Raw genomic sequence first — 21258 nt, 5'->3', positions numbered from 1 at the left:
GAAACATAAGGAGGTCAAACAAAGGGAACTGAAAGAAGCAAAAGGACGCCAATCAATCCTCCCGTTTTTCAAATCAGACAACACCTTTCTGCAGTCTGGCTGAGGCGATACACTAACTAGGACCAATCAAAAAGTTACACAGTAGTCAGCAAGCTTTTGTAGGGCTCTTCGTCATGTTGGATGTTATGTTAAACACAAAAAAAGCCAAGGGAAAAACAAGGTGGGTGTTTTGCAGGCATGGAAGGAAAGCCCCATGAGCGGCCTACAACGTAATTTCAGAAATATAAAATGTGTAATTTTGGGATTATAATAGGAACGTTTCTTTAATGGTGCATGAGTTTGTATGTATGGGATGTGATCGTGGTTTTTGTGTGGTGGGGGAGTAATGAGTCTGTACGGGGCACCCGTAAAATGGTGCTAATGTCTTGCAAGAGGAAGATGGGCTGTTTGAGGTTTTTTCCTGGTTGGTTGGTCACGCTACTAGCTTGACTTTGTGGATGATTTACTGGGTGCATGACTTCATGTTTGACCTGTTTGTTCCCCAGGAAAAGGTTGAGTTTCTTTCTTTCTCTCTCTCTCTCTCTCTCTCTCTCTCTCTCTCTCTCTCTCTCTCTGTATAGCTGTTATACTGTGGGAAACGCAGCTGTTGTGGGCAACTGGCAATTTGAAGACGTTCCCTTAGTGAACAGTATAAATTATTTTGGCATGGGTCCAAACCAACTATTTTAGTTCTAGTTTCATTTTTCAGTCCCAGTTGTTCACGATTGCTACTTACATCGAAGCAGAAGCCGGGAGGATATCTGCCTTCGTTCTAGTAAAGTTTCCCAACCCTTTCTTACTGAGCGTTTGTGGATTAAGCTACAGCGACCATGGCGATGTGCGGCGTGGGGCCAGGATACGACAATGTAAGTGAGCGGTGTGTGTGTGTGAGTGTGTGTGTGTAGAGAGTCTGGAGTGATAGTTTAAGGCAAACTAGAGTGAGGATGCAGACCAGAAGCAGTGTGGGTGAGCTCTTTGTGGGAACGCTGGAGGTAATTTTGGACTCTGGACTTGATGATCTTACGGGGCCCACCCTCTTTAGACAGTAGAATCATAGAATCATAGAATAGTAGGGCTGGAAGGGGCCTACAAGGCCATCGAGTCCAACCCCCTGCTCAATGCAGGAATCCAAGTCAGAGCATCCCCGACAAATGGCTGTCCAGCCTCGTCTTGAAGGCCTCCAGTGTGGGAGAGCCCACCACCTCCCCAGGTAATTGGTTCCATTGCCGTATTGCTCTGACACTCAGGAAGTTTTTCCTGATGTTCAGCCGGAATCTGGCTTCCTGTAACTTGAGCCCATTATTCCGTGTCCTGCACTCTGGGATGATCAAGAAGAGATCCTGGCCTTCTTCTCTGTGACAACCTTTCAAGTACTTGAAGAGTGCTATCATATCTCCCCTCAGTCTTCTCTTCTCAAGGCTAAACAGGCCCAGTTCTTTCAGTCTCTCTTCATAGGGCTTTGTTTCCAGTCCCTTGATCATCTTTGTTGCCCTCCTTTGAACCCTCTCCAGCTTGTCTGAATCCTTCTTCAAGTGTGGTGCCCAGAACTGGACACAGTACTCCAGATGAGGCCTAACCAGTGCTGAGTAGAGGGGAACTAGTACTTCCCGGGATTTGGAAGCGATGCTTCTATGAATGCAGCCCAAAATAGCATTTGCCTTTTTTGCAGCCACATCACATTGTTGGCTCATATTCAGCTTGTGATCGACAACAATTCCAAGATCCTTCTCGCTCGTAGTGTGGTTGAGCCACATATCCCCCATCTTGTAACTGTGCATTTGGTTTCTTTTTCCTAGGTGCAGAACTTGGCATTTGTCCCTATTAAATGCCATTCTGTTGTTTTCTTCCCAGCACTCCAGTCTATCCAGATCACTTTGAATTTTGTTTCTGTCTTCCAAAGTATTAGCTATCCCTCCCAATTTTGTGTCACTTTGCTGACTTCAAAATGTGGTAAGCCAGGCCAGCCCTGCTGCTGTCTTTGGGGGCAGGGGTCTTCCTCATTCCATTGAGTGGAGCCCTGGACTTCTGCCCTATAGTCCTGTCCCGATGGCACTGCTGGTGAGGAATTTATTTATTTATTTATTTATTTAATTTCTATATCGGCCAATAGCCGAAGCTCTCTGGGCGGTTCACAAAAATTAAAACCAAACAACACACAATAAAACAATTTAAAACATATAGAACATTAAAACCACAATATAACAATACAACCACAATAAAACCTAGCAGCAGTGCAGGAGTTTAAAATACAGATTTAAAACAGCAAAGATAAAAATTTAGAAAGCTAAAATGCTAAAATGCCTGGGAAAAATAAAAAGGTCTTCACCTGGCGCCGAAAGGAATACAATGTAGATGCCAGGCGAACCTCACTAGGGAGCTCATTCCAGAGCCGGGGTGCCACAGCAGAAAAAGCCCTCCTCCTAGTAGCCACCCGCCTCACTTCCTTTGGCAGGGGCTCACGGAGAAGGGCCGCTGATGATGATCTTAAGGTCCGGGCAGGCACATATGGGAGGAGGCGATCCTTCAGGTAACCTGGCCCCAAGCCGTTAAGGGCTTTGAATGTTAACACCAGCACTTTGAATCGGGCCTGGAAATGGACTGGCAGCCAGTGCAGCTGGAAAAGTACTGGCGTAATATGAGCTCGCAGGCCAGTCCCTGTTAACAATCTTGCTGCCCTATTTTGGACCAGCTGAAGTTTCCGGACCGTTTTCAAAGGCAGCCCCACGTATAACGCATTGCAGTAATCCAGATGAGAAGTTATCAGAGCATGGATAACTGTAGCTAGGCTATCTCTGTCCAGATAAGGGCATAGTTGGTATACCAGCCTAAGCTGATAAAAAGTGCTCCGTGCCACTGAGTTCACCTGTGCCTCAAGTGACAGTTCTGGATCCAAGAGTACCCCCAAACTACAAACCTGATCCTTTAGGGGGAGTGCAACCCCCTCCAGAACAGGTTGAATATCACCTAGCCTGGCAGACGAACCACCCACTAACAGTACCTCTGTCTTGTCTGGATTGAGTTTCAGTTTATTGGCCCTCATCCAGTCCATTACCATGCCCAGGCACTGGTTCAGAACAGCCACTGCCTCACCTGGTTTTGATGAGAAAGAGAGGTAGAGCTGGGTGTCATCTGCATATTGATGGCACCTCAGCCCACACCTCCGGATAACTTCCCCCAGCGGTTTCATGCAGATGTTAAACAGCATGGGGGATAAAATAGAGCCCTGTGGAACCCCATGGCACAATTGCCATGGCGCAGAGCAATAATCCCCCAGCACCACCTTCTGGAATCGGCCATCCAATTAGGAGTGGAACCACTGTAGTACAGTGCCTCCAACTCCCAACCCAGACAACCTATCCAGAAGGATACCATGGTCGATGGTATCGAAAGCCGCTGAGAGGTCCAGGAGAATCAACAGGGTTGCACTCCCCCTGTCCCTCTCCCAGCAGCGGTCATCCCACAGGGCGACCAAGGCAGTTTCTGTTCCAAAACCAGGCCTGAAGCCCGAATGAAATGGATCTAGATAATCCGTTTCATTCAACAGTGCCTGGAGCTGTCCTACAACCACCCGCTCAAGCACCTTGCCCAGGAAGGGGACGTTGGCCAGGAAGGGGATGTTGGAGGAAAAGGACTTTTGCTCTGCTGTGATGTACGTACACGTGTGTATCGCTTTTAAGTGACCCATGGAGAGTGAACTCATCTCGGAAAGCTGGAAAAGATGACTTCATTTATAACAAAGCCCAATGCATTTCAGCCCTGATGTTTTTAGCGGCCTTCTTCAGGAGCCCTAAAACACACACACACACACACACACACACACACAGTCCTGAAACTTTTACTTTATAAAGTAAAAGTAATCTTTTCCAGCATCTTGAGATGCCTTCTCTCTGTGTGGAGATGCTTTCCAGATTGCCTAAGCTCATAGTTTTTAAGTTAGCCTGCAAGGGTTAGTTTCTCTTTGCTTGTCAAGGGGTGGGTCCAGTCTCTCTCTCTCTCTCTCTCTCTTTCTCTCTCTCTCTCTCTCTCTGAGTATAGACCTTGTTGCTGAGGCGGTGTGCATGCTCCCCTCCATGTGGCATGTAGTTCTTTGGGAAAACTGCTGCCGGCCAGTGTCGACACTGCTGGGCTAGATGGATGAAGAGTCTGACCTGGTAGAAGGCAGCTTCATCTGTTCCAGAAGGTCCCAGATTTCACCCGGCATCTCCAGTTAGGGCAGGAAAAACTCCTGCCTGAAACCCTGGAGAGCTGATGCTGCCGGCCAGTGTCAACACAACTAAGCTAGATGAAGAGTCTGACCGGGTAGAAGGCAGGGAGATTTGCGTGTTGCTGACATGCACAGGTCGAACACTCAGAGACACTCTGTGTGTCTCTGAGTGCAACAGGCAGAAAGGACATTTTATGTATGCATGTATCTCATTTATTGACCAGAGGCCATCATAATGAAAAGCTCCACAAACTGACAGGTTGTGCATTGTAAAGAAAGACAGCCCTTCTGCAAAAAGCAAACTCACACCGTTTTTCAATAAAACGTCAGCTGGAAATGATCAATAGAGGCATCCAATCTCCAGTCGATTGAACAAGTATGTAAAACAATGTTTGTGACTTTTGCCTGCAGGAAGTGAAAGCAAACCCCGCCACTGATCTGACAATACCCTTTCTCGGATCGCCTAGTAAATAACCAATGATTGGAAAAGTTGCCCAATAAGGAGAAATATCCCTCTAGGTTAGAAACGGATGGAGAAAAACCTCATGGCACTAGCTTCCTCAGAAATTATCGAGCATTTACAAAAGAAAAAGAGATGTGTTTTCTTAACAAATCCACCACGTAAGAAGAATTGGGAGGCAAAAGACATATTCAATACCTCAGCATTGCCCATGGGTGGTTCTGAGATTAGTTTTTGTTCTTTAAAAAGGCACACCCTGCCAAAACCCTGCCAAGGAGGCTACAAGTTGATGTAAAAAAAGGTAAAGGTGTCTCCAGCCAGTCGTGTCCGACTCTAGGGTGCGGTGCTCATCCCCGTTTCTAAGCCGAAGAGCCAGCGCTGTCCGAAGACGCTTCCGTGGTCATGTGGCCGGCGTGACTGAACACCGAGGTGTGCGGAACGCTGTTACCTTTCCCGCCGAGGCGGTACCATGTAGATAAGTTCAAATAATGCAAATACTAACGCAATACAGATACAGTCAGAACAAAGATTACACAGAACAGGGGTGTTGAACCTCTTTCATCTTGAGGGCTGCATTCCATTTCAGAGAAGCTTTCGGGGGCTGCATTCCAGTGGCGGGCGTGGGCAAAGGGGGCGGGGCCAAAACCAGAACCACCCCCCAGCGTATTTGAGCTTTAAGCTCTTACTGCCGGGAATGAAGCTTTCGGAGAGGCATTTCGACCTTTCAGAATGGGGAACAACTGCACAAAAGCTGGGAACCCCTACCCTTTCCACGTTCTGAGCTGTGGCGTGATGAGCCGGCTCTTAGTTTTGCTTTGAGGGTTCTGTGTGTCTGTTCTTAAATGTCCTAGAAATGTTCCCTCTTTGGTTTCCCGCTGCTTGCTGTCGAAGGTAGCTGAATACCTTTGCCCTGTGTCCCCTACTTACAGGACGACTTGAAACCTGGAGACTTGATCGAAATCTTCCGCTTAGGATACCAGCACTGGGCCATCTACGTGGGGAACGGTTTTGTTATCCATCTGGCTCCAGCAAGTAAGGACCCCCCACCCCCATCCCTGGTAGGATTGGCAGGTGACTAGGAGAAAAACACACAGCCTGTGTATTTTGACAGCAGCTTTATCCTTGGAAAATTGGTGGGTTTGAAACTTTGGAGGTGAGCTAGAATATTTATTTATTTATTTATTTAGTCTGTGTGCGCCCCCCCCCCACCCCCCAGTATTTCATCACATCACTGTGTGCATTAAAATGTTCCTTCTAAGGCAGTGTTGAGCTACTGTGTTGAGTGCTACCCAAACTCTAATTCCCAGCATCCTTTGGGGGGATGTTATGATTGGAATAAAACCAATAACGTTTTTTAGCTTGCTGCACCTGACCGATGGGCCATTACATCCACCATTCTCTTTCCAAGGGCAGACAGATGTTGTTCATCTCCAGCGTCCGGTATTCAAAGATATTCTGCCCCTATACATGGATGTTCCATTGAGCAATCATACCTTTTGCCAGACCCATCTTGGTTAGTGGCCGTCATCACACTGTGGCACACCTGAATTATAGTGCTGTCCTCCAATTCCCTGGATGTATAGTGAAATCTACCCTCTGGTTATAATGAAATCTGTGACATACGTCCTCCAAGTTCCTGGATGTTTTCTTCTCTTGCAAAAGAGGCTCTTTTTTGGCCTCCTACTCAGGGTGCTTTCGAATTTCTTTTTGATGGTGTTTTTGAGCTTGCCTTATCATTGCGAGGTGACTGAGGATGCTGTGTGGATTTTTTGCCTTTTTATTACACCACTTTCCATTGCCCCACACCGTTCCTAGTTGCCATGTTTTCTGAACTGAAAAAGCCCCATGGGAGGAGTAACCTGGTGACAGGTTCTCCTGGGCTTACTTGAAGTGCAGGAAGCCAGGGAGGCTGTGGCCCACCAGAGAGATGATAGTACAATGAAAGACAGGACACTCACACAACTGCCTTGGCCATCTTGTAACTAAGCTAAGCACAAAAGCTCCATAGTCCGCTCATGAGAATTTCACTGAATTTCACGTTCTTCTCTTTTGATTTTTTTTTTTGCTGAAAACTATTTATTTTCTACCAAATTGAATGAGAATGGTAAAAAAAAAACGCAGAAGAAATGTTCGGCATGGCACCACCGGATTCCATAACAAGAATGAATGAAAGTGTGCTAGGTGTTTTGCAGGAATTCTGATGCTTTTTGCTGGTCCCCTGAGCTCCATGACGGAACATGGGCAAAGTTTTCACTGCTGGTTTTTTGCCAGCTGTTCTCTCCCTGATGGTGTTCCCTTTTCCCCTCTTGAAGGTGAAGTTGCTGGGGCAGGCTGTGCCAGCCTCATGTCCATCCTAACCGACAAGGCGCTGGTGAAGAAGGAGCTGCTGCGAGAGGTGGTAGGCAAGAACCACTACCGGGTCAACAACAAGCATGATGCCAAGTATCCCCCGCTGCCCACTACCAAGATTGTCCGGCAGGCCGAAGAGAGGGTGGGCCAGGAGCTTGAGTACAGAGTCACCAGCGAAAACTGTGAACATTTCGTCACCGAGCTGCGCTATGGCGTGGCCAGGAGCGACCAAGTAAGGGGTGTCATTTAATAGCATTACAGGGGATTTGGTTTCCATTCAAGGAGAGCAGGGCCAGCGTAAATGGTCTATAAAACACAGCGCAAAAAGAATCTAGATCCAATCATACATACAATTACTCCCAGGATGCTTTTTTTGCATTGTTTTATCAATCATGCACATAAATCACGTAGAAGGGGGAAAAGGTGCACTTTTGGCTGTAAATAAAAGCATGCCAAAAAGAGCGCTCTCCATATGATTTGTATCAGCAGTGGCATCAAGACTTTTTTTGCACGTTGCATAGATGTATATCAGTAAAACAGAGCATAAAAAGAATCTACATGCAATCATACAGACAATCACAGCAAGATTGCTTTTTTGAAGTGTTCTTATTAATGTGTGCATGCGTGAGAGCCACTGTGGTGTAGTGGTGAGAGTGTTGGACTGAGACCTGGAAAACCCGAGTTCTAGTCCCATGAAGCTCACTGGGTACTTTGGGCCAGTCACTGGCTCTCAGCCTAACCTACCTCACAGGGTTGTTGTGAGGACAAAAAGGAGAGGAGGGGGACCATATAAGCTGCCTTGGGTTCCTTGCAAGAGGGGAAAAGGCAGGATATAATTGTAGGAGTAGTAATAAAAATAAAAATAAAAAATACGTGTTGGTAACTTAGAGGGAATGGAGGTAAGCAAACCTTCCCTGACTGACTGGTCACAATTTTATTAGCATTATCTGATTTTAAATATTTTAATGTTGTATTCCCCCCCTTCTTTTTTATTATCCACTGCTTGGGAATCTTGTCAGACACAGCATGGTCTATAAATCCTGTAAGTAAGTAAGTAAATAAATGAGGCAAAGGAACTGAATGCTGAGGTAAAACTGGCACACATAACATCTCTGGAATTAATTTTGGGAATTCTCCCTGTTAAACCTGGATTCAGACGGATTGGAATTCAGAGGCAGAGCAAACCTGAGGAACTCTGAAGGAATGAAATGAGGGGAAATCCTTCCACCCCTGTCAGGTAACATGATCTTCCCTTTGACCTCTGGCTTTGTTGACTGGCTCTCCCTTTGATCCTGCAGGTCCGAGATGTCCTGGTGGGTATGAGCATCGCAGGCCTGGGTTTGCTTACCCTGGGAATAGTTGGCGCTCTCATGCCTAAGAAGAAGAACAAGCAGCGGGACCTAGAAGAGAACCAATAGACTCTGAGACTTCGTGTTCTCTTGGGCTTTCTTTTTTTCTTTGCTCAGGCTCCTCCACAACGCCAGGAAACTGGAAGCTAAGGGTGACGCCTTAACAGACCTGCCTCGTGATCAGCAAGGATGCTGTGATTTGCCACAACTTCCAGTTGTACATAGAATACAGTAGAATTCCTCTGTAACAGAATTCCTCTGAAAACACTGACGTCCTGGCAGCTTTCCAGCTTCAGATGAAACTGGGCATGCTCAGTGTAACTTTGCCAGCAGTTCCTGCCATAGACTTTCACGGGGCAGGAAAACCTTAATAAGTTTGGAACCACTGCTCAGAACTTCACCAAACCAATGAAAGGCACCCTTCTGCAACAAGCCTGAATAAAGTAGATCAGTACTTTTCACCAGAATGGGAAAGAAATATATGATATGCCACGACACAAATGGAAGTAAAAAGGGGTAGATGTGCCAGTTGTCAGCACTTTTAAAACTTACTGTACCTGTGAGAATCTCTGATGGATCGGGGTGGAATTTTGCACCATTGTAGACCTCATTAGGTAGATCTTAGATACTGAGTTTCATGCTATTACATTTTTTTCTAGAAGTTCTAGAAATCATGTGGTTGGGTTGGCACAACTTTTGTGGGGAGGGCTGATTCTTTGCCATTACTGATCCCTGAACCAGGCAGAAATTGAGGAGATGAACGTTTTCCTGGTCTGGAGACAAAGTGATGGGAAAAACTTCAGCATATGTATGCATGGATATTATAGAGTTGGAAAAAGTGCAGAAAAGGGCAAATAAAATGATCAAAGGGCTGGAGCAACTCCCCTAGCAGGAAATATTATAACAGCTGGGCCTGTTTACCTTACAAAAAAGGTGGGTAAAGGGGAGATATGATAGAGGTGTACAAAATTATGCATGGTGTGGAGAAAGTGGATGGGGGGGTTGTTGCCCCCTTAGGTGCTTAATTTTGGGAGCAGGAGTGCTTTTGCAAATAAGCATGCCAAGACCTCTCTCTTGTTTCTCCGTGACCCCCATTTTCATGTTGGCGCTCACCGCTTGCGTTCAGTATTAGAGGGAGCGATGATATTGGCCAGTTAATATGTCAGCACGTCAGTGTGCAAACCAGCATCTTTTCCAAATCTGTTCCTAACATACAATGGCAGAAAGTCAAGAGGCTTGAATATGGCAGCAAAGTGATATCAAAAAGAGAACAGCATCACGCTAGAGACCAAACAGTTATACTTCTGTGTATTTTTTAGAGCGGTGCGCAAAGGGCCACTCAAAACTCTCCCGCCTCTTTGTGGGCAGAGAAATTGGGGGGGGGGGGAATTTCTCCTAGGGGAGAAGAAATTATCTAACAGTTTCTCACGGATAGGGCTTCCACTTTCCTGAGGCAGAATTGTGAATTTCTTTTGGTTGTTGAGCTTACCGAATCACTGTGAGGTGGCGGAGGGGGCCGTGTGTGTTTTCTCTCTCTATTGCACATCTTTCCATTGCCCTGCAGCCTCCCAGGCCACCTGATCTTCCTAAACTGAAAAAGCCCCATGGGAGGAATTGCCTCATGATGTCTTCCTCGTGATGGCTTTGACTGAAGTGCAGGAAGCGAAGGAGGCAACAAGCTGCCACAGAGATTATTGTACAATGAATCTCTGTACACTCCATGGCCCCCTCATAAGTAAATTAAGCTCCATGGCCACCTCATAAGTAATGTAAACACAAGAACCCCAAACCCGACCCATGCGAATTTCTCCGAAATTTCTTCTCCTTTGAATTTCTTTGCAAAAGCAATTTCTTTTCTATCAAATGGAATGAGAATGGTCGGAAAAAAGACGTGGGAGAAATGTTGGGCACAGCACTAGTCTTTTTAATGCATTTGTTTCTTTCAGTTCCAAGAAAAGAAATAAAAGGCAACCAGTGCAATTTATAAGACTATATGTGTGTATTTTTGTACCTTCCCTTAGATGGGGAAATTCAGTAAGAGTCGTCCTTTTTGCAATCACCCATGTTTTGCATTTAAAAAATAACAAGAAACGCGCCATTACGTTTAAAAATGAATGTGACACTTGATCCAGGATCCTGCTTTGCCCTTTGGCAGGTCACCCGATCTGTCCAGGCCCGCTGTCTGCCCATTTCGACATCTCCAGCCCAGGCCTCATCCAGCGCAAAGGCAATTACGAACCTTTCCCCACCCCGCCTGCAGCTGTCCCCAATCATTAAAGTCTTTGGCTGGCGTCCTCTTTGCTCTGCTCTCAAGCTTTGACAAGGGCACAGGATCGAGCGAGGCAGTCGCACAGATCCTCAAGATGTCTGCTTGCTCCTACGTGAGTAGCTGCTGCTGCAGTCGAGAAAAGCCCTGAAGCCACCCTCTCTGTGTTGTTTTGTGGGATACCCCTGCTGTCCTTTCCACGCCATTTCTGTTTATGTGCACTGTGGCATTAGAGAGCATTGCAGCTGACGGGTGATTTTCCCAGACAGATTCTAAAGCCTCTGTTGAGTTATATATAGCCATGAGGTTATGCTGGTCAGACGATTCATAGCACAGAGACATCTGGTAAATGCAGGAGTACCAGAAAGCTCAGATAATATGTGTTTGTGTGCTTTAAAAAAGATTCTAGATCTCATGACTGTAGAGTTAAAAAGACTAAGGCATTAGTGTGCCCTGCCGCAGAGTTGGGGTTTTTAATAATGCCCGTGGCTATACCCAGAAAGTATAAGAAAACTGGAAAGCATCCAAACTAGAATAAAAAAGAGACAGCTGGTCTCAAGTCGCTGAAAAAGTAGTTTTATCCTCGTTTTGTGGGAGTACCAGAAAGTTCAAATTACGTACACACACCCATGTATATGTTTTTTTTTTAAAGATTCTAGATCTCACGAATGTAGAGTTAAAAAGACTATGGCACTGGTGTGTCCTGACACTCCCTTTCCTTTTATTCTTGCTTTGTGGCTACACCCAGCAATTTCACAGGTCCGGGAATTAAAAACAAATAAAACACAGGACTGTTTTCTGCAAATGCTGCTCCAGAATTACATTTATTTAGATCCCACGCTTCCTCCAAGGACCTCCCTTTTCTCCCTTTGTCGCTCTTTCTGAGACCCCCTTTCCTCTCTCTCTCTCTCCCCCCACTCCACCCAATGGGCAGCCAGGTGAGGGAGAGGTCCCCCTTTTTTTTGGTCAAGGTCTGGACTGTTGGCTTGTAGGCGACTTCTGAAATTAGGCCGACATGCACAGGTTGAACTCCCCTGAAGAGAGACTAGCTGTGCGTAGCAAAGGACTCTAAAATGTGCGTGTCGGGCTAGACCACCTTTGACAGGCTGCGTGTTCGTGGCTGTGTGGATTCACCCTAGAATAACTTCGTCTGACATTATACCACGCTGCCTCCCTCTTAGCCCGTACGCCACAGCACCTCGACTTTGCGTAGTCACTGGAGGACCTCTGCTGGTGCTTACCTCCCACTCCGGATCCTGCTTCCGTAGTCACACTACTGATTTACGCTCCTTTACACTATTGTTACAGCTTCCCTTGTGTTTCGCCACAGGTGGAGCCACAGCCCGGAGACCTCATAGAAATTTCCCGCTTGTATTACCAGCACTGGGCCATCTATGTCGGTTCTGGTTACGTCATCCACCTGGCTCCTTCAAGTAAGACCTTGGGCTTTTGCTGGAGACGTGCAGTGCTTGGAGGGCCCTGGGTCAAGAGACCCTCCATGGGCCCCCTGCCTCAGGGGCTCTGCCTTCTCCCCGCCATGGCTACCAGCTGTTCTTGCACCTCCTCCTGTTCTTCATCATTGCTACCGCTTGCTTGCTTGACAGAGAACCGGTGAGCGAGGAGGCCGTGGCATCCCCTGCTTCTCCTTCTCACCACCGCCGTGGTCTGGGCCAGAGCGAGAGGCAGGCAAGCAAGCAGGTTGCGATGGAGAAGAGGAGGAGCAAGTCCAGGGGGCTCTTGTCAGGGGGCCCCTGCTGGGGTGTGGGCCCTCGGCAGGTGCCCGACCATGCCGACCTGTGGCGTCGGTCCTGGATACGTGCCCAAGTTGGGTAGGCTTTCAGGCAGCCAGTGTTTGAACCGGCCTCTGAAGCTGTGCTTTGAAGAGCGGCTTGATTTACAGGCGATTGCCAGCTTTGTCCACAAGCAAAAAAACCGTGGAGCTTTCCATAAGTGCTGATTCAAGATTGGCTGGATTCGGGCCTCGGGTCCGTGCTGGCTGGGGAATGCTGGGAGTTGTAGGCCTTTTCTCTGCCTACATGTGCATCGGATTGCGCTCTAAGACAATTTCTTTGTTAGAGAGCCCTAAAACAGGGATGTTGACTGTTTTTCACCCAATGGCCACATTCAGTTTTGGAGACGCTTTCGGTGGGTAGGTGAGGGGAGGGCACATTTCAGTAGTGTGCGGGGCCCCAAACACCTTGTGCTAAGCTCTTAAACGTAATGGCTTTCAGAGAGAGTTTAGTCTCAGCCGCCTGAGAAAGCTAAGTTGTTTTCCAGCTTGGCGTTAAACAAGAGATAGCTGGCTCAACACGGAGGCTGATGCTTTCCTAATATATAGTCCTGGGCTCAATCAGTATGGCTTGTATGGACACGCAGGACTCCTTGCCTTCTCCTCCTCCCATCTCCCCTCTGCTTCTGTGCCTAGTCAGTTTTGTATTTTTCCTTTTGCAGCCTGGGCTCATTAGCTGCATGTGACGGCTGCCTCCCGCCTCCTTCGGAAACACTGCAATTACTTTCCGGTGGAGAAGCGAGGCTAGTCACGCACGGCTTCTCACACACCCAAACATACCGGCCTGTTTTAGTTTAAACCTCTTCTTGCCAGCAGCTGGGCCTCTGGAGAGGTATTTCCACTCTTTAGAAAGGGAAAAATGTGCAAGAGCTGGAAAACGTCTTGTGGAGAGGCAGTGCGGTGTAGTGGCTAGAGTGTTGGACTGGGAGTGTTGGACTATGCTCTCTTGGCAAACTGGACAAGAGGAGGACTTATTTCTCTCCTGGCTTTCTGCCACAAAAAACGGCATTTAAGGAGGGTAGCAATAAAATTCAGATGAACAAAATATTAATTAAAACACTGCATAAAAACCAGGGTGGTGTAGCGACTAGAATGTTGGCCTGGGAGCCGGGAGATCCGGGCTTTAGTCCCCACTCAGCCATGGAAGCTCACTGGGTGACTTTGGGCCAGTCACAGAGTCTCAGCCCAGCCTACCTCACAGGGTTGTTGTTGTGAGGATAAAATGGAGAGGAGGAGGAGGATGTATGCTGCCTTGGGTTCCTTAAGGAGGAAAAAAGGTGGGATACAAATGCAATAAACAAACAAACAAATAAATAAATAAAATGGTGAGTTGGATGGTGAGCAAAAAGGTGGACTTCACAGCACTCCTATATGCTGTTGGTAGCCACCTGGAGACCTGTGGAGTTTAGCCTAGCAGGCCGCTTTCCAGTTAATAATGAGAGTGGGCTTCTCACACAGGCTAGTAAATTACAGCTCCACCTTGAAGTTGTTCATGCCAGCTAGATGATGTCAGCTCCTAGAAAATCGGTTTCGCTTCCTGGGGGAAAGAGGAGCCCCCCTTCTCCTGAGAAGAGAATGTGTTTCTGTGTGCCAGTCTGTCAGCTCCTGAACTAGGAAGAAACCTATAAAATCCAACCAGCAGGCTTTGTGCTTTGGTCTTGCTCCAGGGGGCCATGCATGCGCCATCAGGTTGGAGAACTTCTGCTGGTCCTGGGGGAATGGCTTCTTGTACTCTGCTGTGGCTTCCTCAGAGTACAAGCGGTGTGGCTGAGAACGGCTTTGTTAACTGAAGAGAAGTGTGAGCTTTCTTGGCATATTTTTTTCTGCATCTGTTTTCTATCAATACGCTGCCATCCTTTTGCACAAGGGGCTTTGTTTCATCTTGGTAATCAAAAGGATCTACTTTGACTGGGCCCTGACAGAATCAGAACCCCAGCTCCAAACAGTCGGTGGTTGGATGAAAGGCCATGGGGCCAGGGTAGTGGGACACAGCCATCTAGAGAACCCAAGGGGGTTGGATCATGACCCTAGGCAGGCTGGAATTGGCCTATGGGCTTGAGGTTCTAACCCCTGCCTTAAAGGAATTACTCTCTCCAGAATTCCTTGTGGTTAGGAAGTGAAAGTGGCAGTGAAACTGGTTCAAATGTTCATTGTGGACATTCCTGCAAAGGAGCCAGTGCTTCATTCTGATGTTCCTTCTGTTGATATGTCTTTCAAGATGACTTCAGGCAGGCCGGCGCCTCCAGCATCGCCTCCATCGTGTCGGAAAAAGCAGTGGTGAAGAAGGAACTCCTCTGGGAAATCGCTGGAAGTGACGTCTGCCGGGTCAACAACAAATACGATTGGAAAGACAGGCCGCGTCCCGCCAGCAAAATCGTCCAGGAGGCGGAATCACTCCTGGGAAAGGAAATGCGCTACAGCTTGGCCAGCGAGAACTGCGAGCATTTTGTCACCAGGCTGCGCTACGGCAAAGCTAGGAGCGATCAGGTGCGTATGGATGACCCAGAGCTGTGGTCACCTGGAAATGCTGTGCCAGCTGAGCGTGGATGTGCTATTCATCACTTCTGAAGGGCAGAGCTATTATGCTGCCCCCAAGGGGGGGGGAATACCCTCCTTGTATCTTGTGTGCATGTTGCAGAGAGGGCAGGGCCGGCCCTACCATTAGGCAGAGTGAGGCTTCTGCCTCAGGCGGCAGATAGTGGGGCATGGCAGCGAGATGCTGGAGGGCACAGCTGTGTCTGCTCTGTGCCCTCTAAACTAGTCTGCTGCCCCTTGGAGGATGTTGAGTGCTGTCCCATCACCTGTACTGAAGAAAGATTCCTCTGCCAGTCCAGTCAGCTTCCGTATGTGGAACGGCCCTGAGGAGGGAGAGGACCGTCTGGCCCTGCTTTCTGCAACTGGTAAGGGGCTTCTATCTAGGGATGCTGGAGAAATTCAAGATGGACTAAAATGAGCTCGGTTTTCTAAGAATCCAACCTGTGGAATCCGCTGCGGAGCGACCCCCTCGGGCCACACGAAGTCTGTGGACTTTCGGATGCTTTTAAAAAAAACTTTCCCAAAAGTTATGCATATTTATTCGTAGGAAAACACACAAGTTTCTGTTGAGGAAACATTGAACGGAACGGGGGACAATACGCTAAATGTTACGTACTGAGGTAAATTATGTACAGTAATTTATTTATTTATTTATTTATTGCATTTATACCCCGCCTTTCTCCCTCTCGCAAGGAACTCAAGGCGGCTTACATTATCCTCCTCCTCACCGTTGTATCCTCACAACAACAACCCTGTGAGGTAGGTTGGGCTGAGAGTCTGTGACTGGCCCAAAGTCACCCAGTGAGCTTCCATGGCCAAGTGGGGACTAGAACCCGGATCTCCCGGCTCCCAGTCCGTCACTCTCACCACTACACTACACTGGCTCTCTACACTACACTACACTGGCACAACAGTAAATTGTTGCGAACCCTCTTACGTAATTACCTGCGTATTTTTTCACACGACGAAAAAAAAGCGCGTCCTTCTGTGAGCGGATGACGGAACAAAAGGCGCCTGACAATCCACAAAACACAGATGGAGTGGATTTTACACAGTCCGTACATCCCTACTTCTACCCCGTTCAGTTGAGTGGAATGTTCACTACAACAGTGGTCTGAACATCTGTCAGGCCTCAGCCTAGCTCTGAATCGGAGGTGGGTCATCGATGTGGCTTAGAAGGGCCAGAGACATGGTTACGAACAGGCTGGAGCTCAGGCACCGCATCAGGCTGATGAGAAGCAAAGGTTAGATGTGTTAGAGTGGAGCCAGCCCAAGATGTTTTGCTGCCTGAGGCAAAGGACAAGATGGCGTCCCCCAGATTCCATGTGCAGAAGCCGACCAGATTGGCAGTTGAATCTTACTTCGGTGCTGGCTGCCTCTACCACCCTTGAAGGCAGGGTGGTCACTTAGGCGGTGCAGTGCAGGCTGTGTCGAACGCCTACAGCTCTGTCCTCCAACACCTTGCTGCCACTCTCCGCTCCACCTGGATCGGCCGCCTGAGGCAGCCGCCTCACTCTACCTAATGGTAAGGCCGGCCCTGGGTCTGAGACAGCCCCGAGTCAGCTACTGAGGCGAGAGGCACCAGCGGCTGACTGCCGCTACTCCTGGGGACGAGTTGCACAGACTAATGAGGTGGCACGCCCGCAAGGGATGCCACCAACAGAATCATAGAATCATAAAATAGTAGGGCTGGAAGGGGCCCACAAGGCCATCGAGTCCAACCCCCTGCTCAATGCAGGAATCCAGGTCGGAGCATCCCTGGCAGATGGCTGTCCAGCCTTGTCTTGAATGCCTCCAGTGTGGGAGAGCCCACCACCTCCCTAGGTAAATACTTCGGTGGCCAATGGGCGTGAAGGCATGGATGGACTGACATGCATTTCGGCACTTTTTATGCTTTAAAACCCAAGAAGTAAACCTTGCTCTCACCTTCCGGCCAATGAGGGGAAAGGAACAGGGGTGATGGACAAGCGCCCGGGCAACCGTGTTTGAATCCAAGCCTTTATCTGAGGAATGGCCTTGCACTATTCAATATATTAGATTTCGACGTAGGTTAGCACCAGGTTTTTGCCAGTTTGCAACAAGTGGCAAGGCGTTCCACCAGCGTTTTGCAGATGAAAACGGGGATGCTGCTTTTAGATTTGACCCACCGCCGCTGTTCTCACACCGAGGAACATTGCTTCCCTCCCCCCGCTCTGCCTGCTGTCTGCCTCGTTCATTTTCTCTGCAATAACCCCTCCCAAAGGGATTTCGGAACAAAGAGGGTGCTTGTTCTTTTCGCGATGAAGCGACGTCTCGGTAGTGGCTGTATCTGTGTGGTGCTCCGCTGCGTGGTGAGCGACCGAACTACAGCTGGCACCAGCTGCTCAGTGAGGTATGTTTGGGCCTTGGACTGACTCCGCCCACCCAGGCTGGCCATTGGATCCTCCTGGACAGGAAGAAGTATAAAAGGTCTTCCTGTGGAGCCTTGCTTGAGCAACAAGGTCTTCCTGTGCTCTGATGTGGTCTTGTGTCCTTTGTTGCCCTTCGGCTCTGACCTTTGGCTTGCTTCTTGACCTGGTCGCCTTGCTTGCCCTTCGGCCCTGACTGCCATGCTCCCACTGGAGGAGTCCTCCTCAGAGGAAGAGCAAGAGGCCCAAGAAGTCCAGGGCATCCCAGACCAGGGACTGCCGCCTGATCCACAGGAGCCTGAGCCCTCAGGAGAGGTGGTTGCAGGGCCAAGCCTGTCAGGAGGAAGGGACGCTGCTTCTGAGGCGGAGAATGAGCAACCCCTTGACATCCGGGAGCGTTGTCCCCTCAAGTGACAGGCAAGTTGGGCTCCTGCCTTGCCTCCAGAAAAGGTCTCCTTGGGAGAAAGTGACTCTTCAGGTTCTGGAAAGGGAACTTGGATTCCTGCAGCTGAGCTCTGGATGGCTATGAAAAATGGCCTCTCTGGCTTCTCACATCAACATTGTTTTTTTTTAACGAGCCAAACTGAAAGTCAAAACCTCTCTGAAAGGCAGACGCTGGTTTACCCAGGATGGGCCCCAGAAACGTTGGGACTGCAGCCATTAAAACAGAAGTGGGCAGATGTACTATATCAATACTTTCTGACCCCTAATCGATGGAGTCATATCTATGGGAACTGTGAAGGCCAGTGTTGGTGTGCAGAAATGACAACGCTAATTTTGTGCAGATTTGGTGGGAATGCCCTTCAATTATTTTCCGGAAACAGTTGTATGTGCAATATCAATAAACAGACCTGTTTCTTTATCCTGTGACCCTCTAACAGTCGTCCTGGGTTATGTGTTTGAAGAGAGAGATCCCGTACATAAATAGATGGTTCAGAATCTGTTGATTGCTGCTAGGATTTTGGATGTCAGAAACGGGAGGAGAAATGCCACCCCGACATTGAGAGAATGGTTGTGTATTATATAGTTTGGAAGGTTGCAGAGATGACTAAGCGAACTGAGTGTGTCCGTTTAAGAGAGAGTAGACAAAAGACTGCCCATTTTTCCAATGTCTGGCACCCTTTTATGGCCTTTATGAGGGTTAGATACAATTTTTGTATTGACAGATAAAAATGTTTTTCCTTGTTATAGTCTGATCAAGAGGTGAAGTTTGCCGATTTTTGACAAACCGTTTACTTGTTTGCTTCCTCAGATGTTTAATAACATACTAGCTACCTGTTTCAAAAGATACCTTGCAGTAATGTTAGATAATGTAGATGCCTGTCTTTTGTATGAATGTTATACTGTTTATAGTATGTACCATACACACACACATGGGTGGACTTCAGGCTTGTGGGATCAACTTTGTCTTTGTTATTTCAGTAGAACTTAGAGGTCCACCAACTGGTGTTGGGTGCAAATCAATGCTTGTAGTGTGTGTGTATGGCAGACACATGGAATGAAGGAACAGGGTTCCCCCTGAGCATGTGCTAAGCCCAGGAATTTGTTTCCTGAACCTGAAGTTAGCTCACAGTTCTTTCATACCCAAATCCTCTCTTTAAAGGGGTGGAACCCAGTATGCATGGGCAGCTGCAAGGACTCAAGCAGGGTGAGCTATGGCGGGCACTCTGGGCACTGTGGGAAATTGAAGATGGCAGCGGGGGCCTTCCTTACCAAGACTCCCTCCAGGGCTGGTGTCGAGGGTAGGCATGCTCGGGCGCTTGCTGAGGGCCCACATGCCAGAAGGGGCCCACTGACAAGGGCCTCGCATCTCCTCTTCACCCTGGCAACCTGCTTGTTGATTTGCCTCTTGCTCCGGCCCAGACAACAGTGGTGGTGGGAAGGAGGAGCAGGAGATGCCACGGCCTACCTATTCACTGCCTCTCTGCCTGTTGAGCAAGCAAGTGGCAGCCATGACAGGAAAGAAGCTGAGCAGGAAGAAGAGCTGGTGACAACGGTAGGGGGAAGATAGACTCACTGAGGGGGGGAGCCTGTTGGGGGCATCTTGCTCGATGGCCCTCAAAAACCTGGAGCCAGTACTGACTCCCTCAATTCCAGAGTCCGCCCTGTCAGAAACATTTGGGTAGACTCCTGTTGATCTACCAGCAAATCCCATGGTTCCTACCATCCACCATTGCAAAGCTGGTTGGATTCAGATGCTGACTTACTAAAATAGTCACCCATCTGAGAAGTAATCTGTGGAAGGAGTGAGGTTTGAAGTTTCCCCCTTGCCGGTCTTACTTTTCTGGGGATTTCGTTGTTGACGGTTCGCTGAATTGGATGTTTAACAGTAGCCTTCCCTGACGTGGTTTTCTCCACATGTTTTGGATCACAGTTCCCATCATCTCTTGCCTTTGGCCATGCTGGCTGGGGCTGATAGGATTTGGAGTCCAATACATCTGGAGGTCACCAGGTTCGGAAAGGTTGCTTTAGGCCTACGCATCCCAACAGGTCTGCATCTGGAATGGACGTAGTCTAATGGTTCCCCTGCCTCATCTTTTTCAGGTGAGAGACACCTTGATCGCCAGCACAGCGGGCCTACTTGGCGTAGGAGTTGCAGCAGTTGTGGCAACGGTGGTTGGCATTATACTGTTGCCCAGCAGGCGTAATGAGGACTAAACAGCCATCCCGGGCTGAGGTTTACTCCATGCTTGGAAATCTCCTCTTTGAACGTAACCACTTTCCTACTTTGTCCTACATTTCAGACTCCGAAATACGAACAATTCCTAATACGACATGGTCATTTTCTAAATTTAAAGAACAAGATGTCAGGTTGTGAAGGTTAGATTTTCGTTTTGTTTTGTGGTTCTGCTTTTGTACTGGGAACATTTTGAATGACTTCTCAGAACAGGGGTAGCCAGACTTCGGGCTTCTGGGGTCTTTTTCTTCTTCACTCCTCACTGCCCCCCACACTTGGAAAAAAAAGTAAAAATAAATATTTTTAAATAAAAAATGGTGTCCGGAGCACCGAAAAGGTGAAATTTAGCTTGCTCGCAAGATAGATTAGACCCTTTTAGGACTCTTTAACAGCTACAGAGACTTGAAAGGGTCGAATTTAGCTTGCAAACAAGCTCGACTTGACCGTTTCGGTGCGCTGTAGTCCTCTGGATGCCATTTTTCCATATATATATATTTTTTAAATCGTTTTTGGGGAGACTGGGGTGTGTGTGTCTTGGGTGCAAAAATGACCCCCGGACCTCCTGAAGTTGACCACCTCTATTCCAGAACTTCAGTGACCACCAACTGCCATCAAGTCCAAAACAGGACCTTGGTGGGGAAAGACATACACCTAGTAGAATTAAGGAACAAGCATATGGGTCAAATGAAGGATTTGCTTCCAGTATAAGAACTGAGTGGGCAGTTACTGAAAAACAGTTTTGAAGGCCCCCCCCCCCCCCCGAGATTGAATGCCTGCCTGTTTATTATTTTTTATTAATACCTGACATTTATTACGGCTTTTGTTAGGAATCATTGTTTGTTGTTCGGTGTGCGTGTGTTTTTTTTAATAGAAGTTCATGAAATGAGCTTTCTGTTTGCGAACAGGGAAGGCATGATTTAAAACGTCTTAATAAACTGATAAATAAATAAGAAGTCTCTCTCTCCTTGATTGCTAAGAGGGATTAGGATTCTCGCTATGCTCTGTCATTGCTCTGAAGAAACAGCGCATCATGCAGATGTGCTGGTATTATATCTCCCCCTGCCCCCTTGCTCAACCTCCACTTTTCCCTTTGGATGAAGGATCTGAGAACGCAGTGGGTTAATGACCAAATGTATGCTCTCCTGAACTGATGGGGTAAATGACATCCTGGCCCCCGCTCCCACCGCCATACCCCTGCCTGCC

General features: G+C 48.0%; 2 protein-coding genes across 3 annotated transcripts; both read left to right on the top strand.

The window, feature by feature from the left end:
• The first annotated feature begins 627 nt into the window (after nt 1-627).
• On the top strand, nt 628-10392 carry LOC146334369 (phospholipase A and acyltransferase 3-like). Its single transcript, XM_084823600.1, has 4 exons — nt 628-905; nt 5633-5735; nt 7016-7284; nt 8351-10392. The coding sequence occupies exons 1-4, from the start codon at nt 870-872 to the stop codon at nt 8468-8470; spliced, it is 528 nt and encodes a 175-aa protein (XP_084679726.1). The 5' UTR covers nt 628-869; the 3' UTR covers nt 8471-10392.
• A 290-nt stretch (nt 10393-10682) lies between these two features.
• LOC146334368 (phospholipase A and acyltransferase 3-like) lies at nt 10683-20995 on the top strand. 2 transcript variants are annotated; one of them, XM_084823602.1, is made up of 4 exons: nt 10683-10782; nt 11998-12100; nt 14675-14943; nt 19923-20995. In XM_084823602.1, the coding sequence occupies exons 1-4, from the start codon at nt 10765-10767 to the stop codon at nt 20034-20036; spliced, it is 504 nt and encodes a 167-aa protein (XP_084679728.1). In that variant the 5' UTR covers nt 10683-10764; the 3' UTR covers nt 20037-20995. The 2 variants fall into 2 exon arrangements, with proteins under 2 accessions (XP_084679728.1, XP_084679727.1); XM_084823601.1 differs by lacking the exons at nt 10683-10782; nt 11998-12100 and adding an exon at nt 13996-14254.
• Nucleotides 20996-21258: the final 263 nt, after the last annotated feature.

The sequence above is a fragment of the Heloderma suspectum genome, chromosome 17 (genome assembly GCF_057233095.1).
Source record: "Heloderma suspectum isolate Gila_16-S chromosome 17, 16-S_ref, whole genome shotgun sequence".
NCBI lineage: Eukaryota > Metazoa > Chordata > Lepidosauria > Squamata > Helodermatidae > Heloderma > Heloderma suspectum.
Note: the sequence above shows the minus strand (reverse complement) of the source record. Positions and strands in the feature narration are given on the sequence as shown.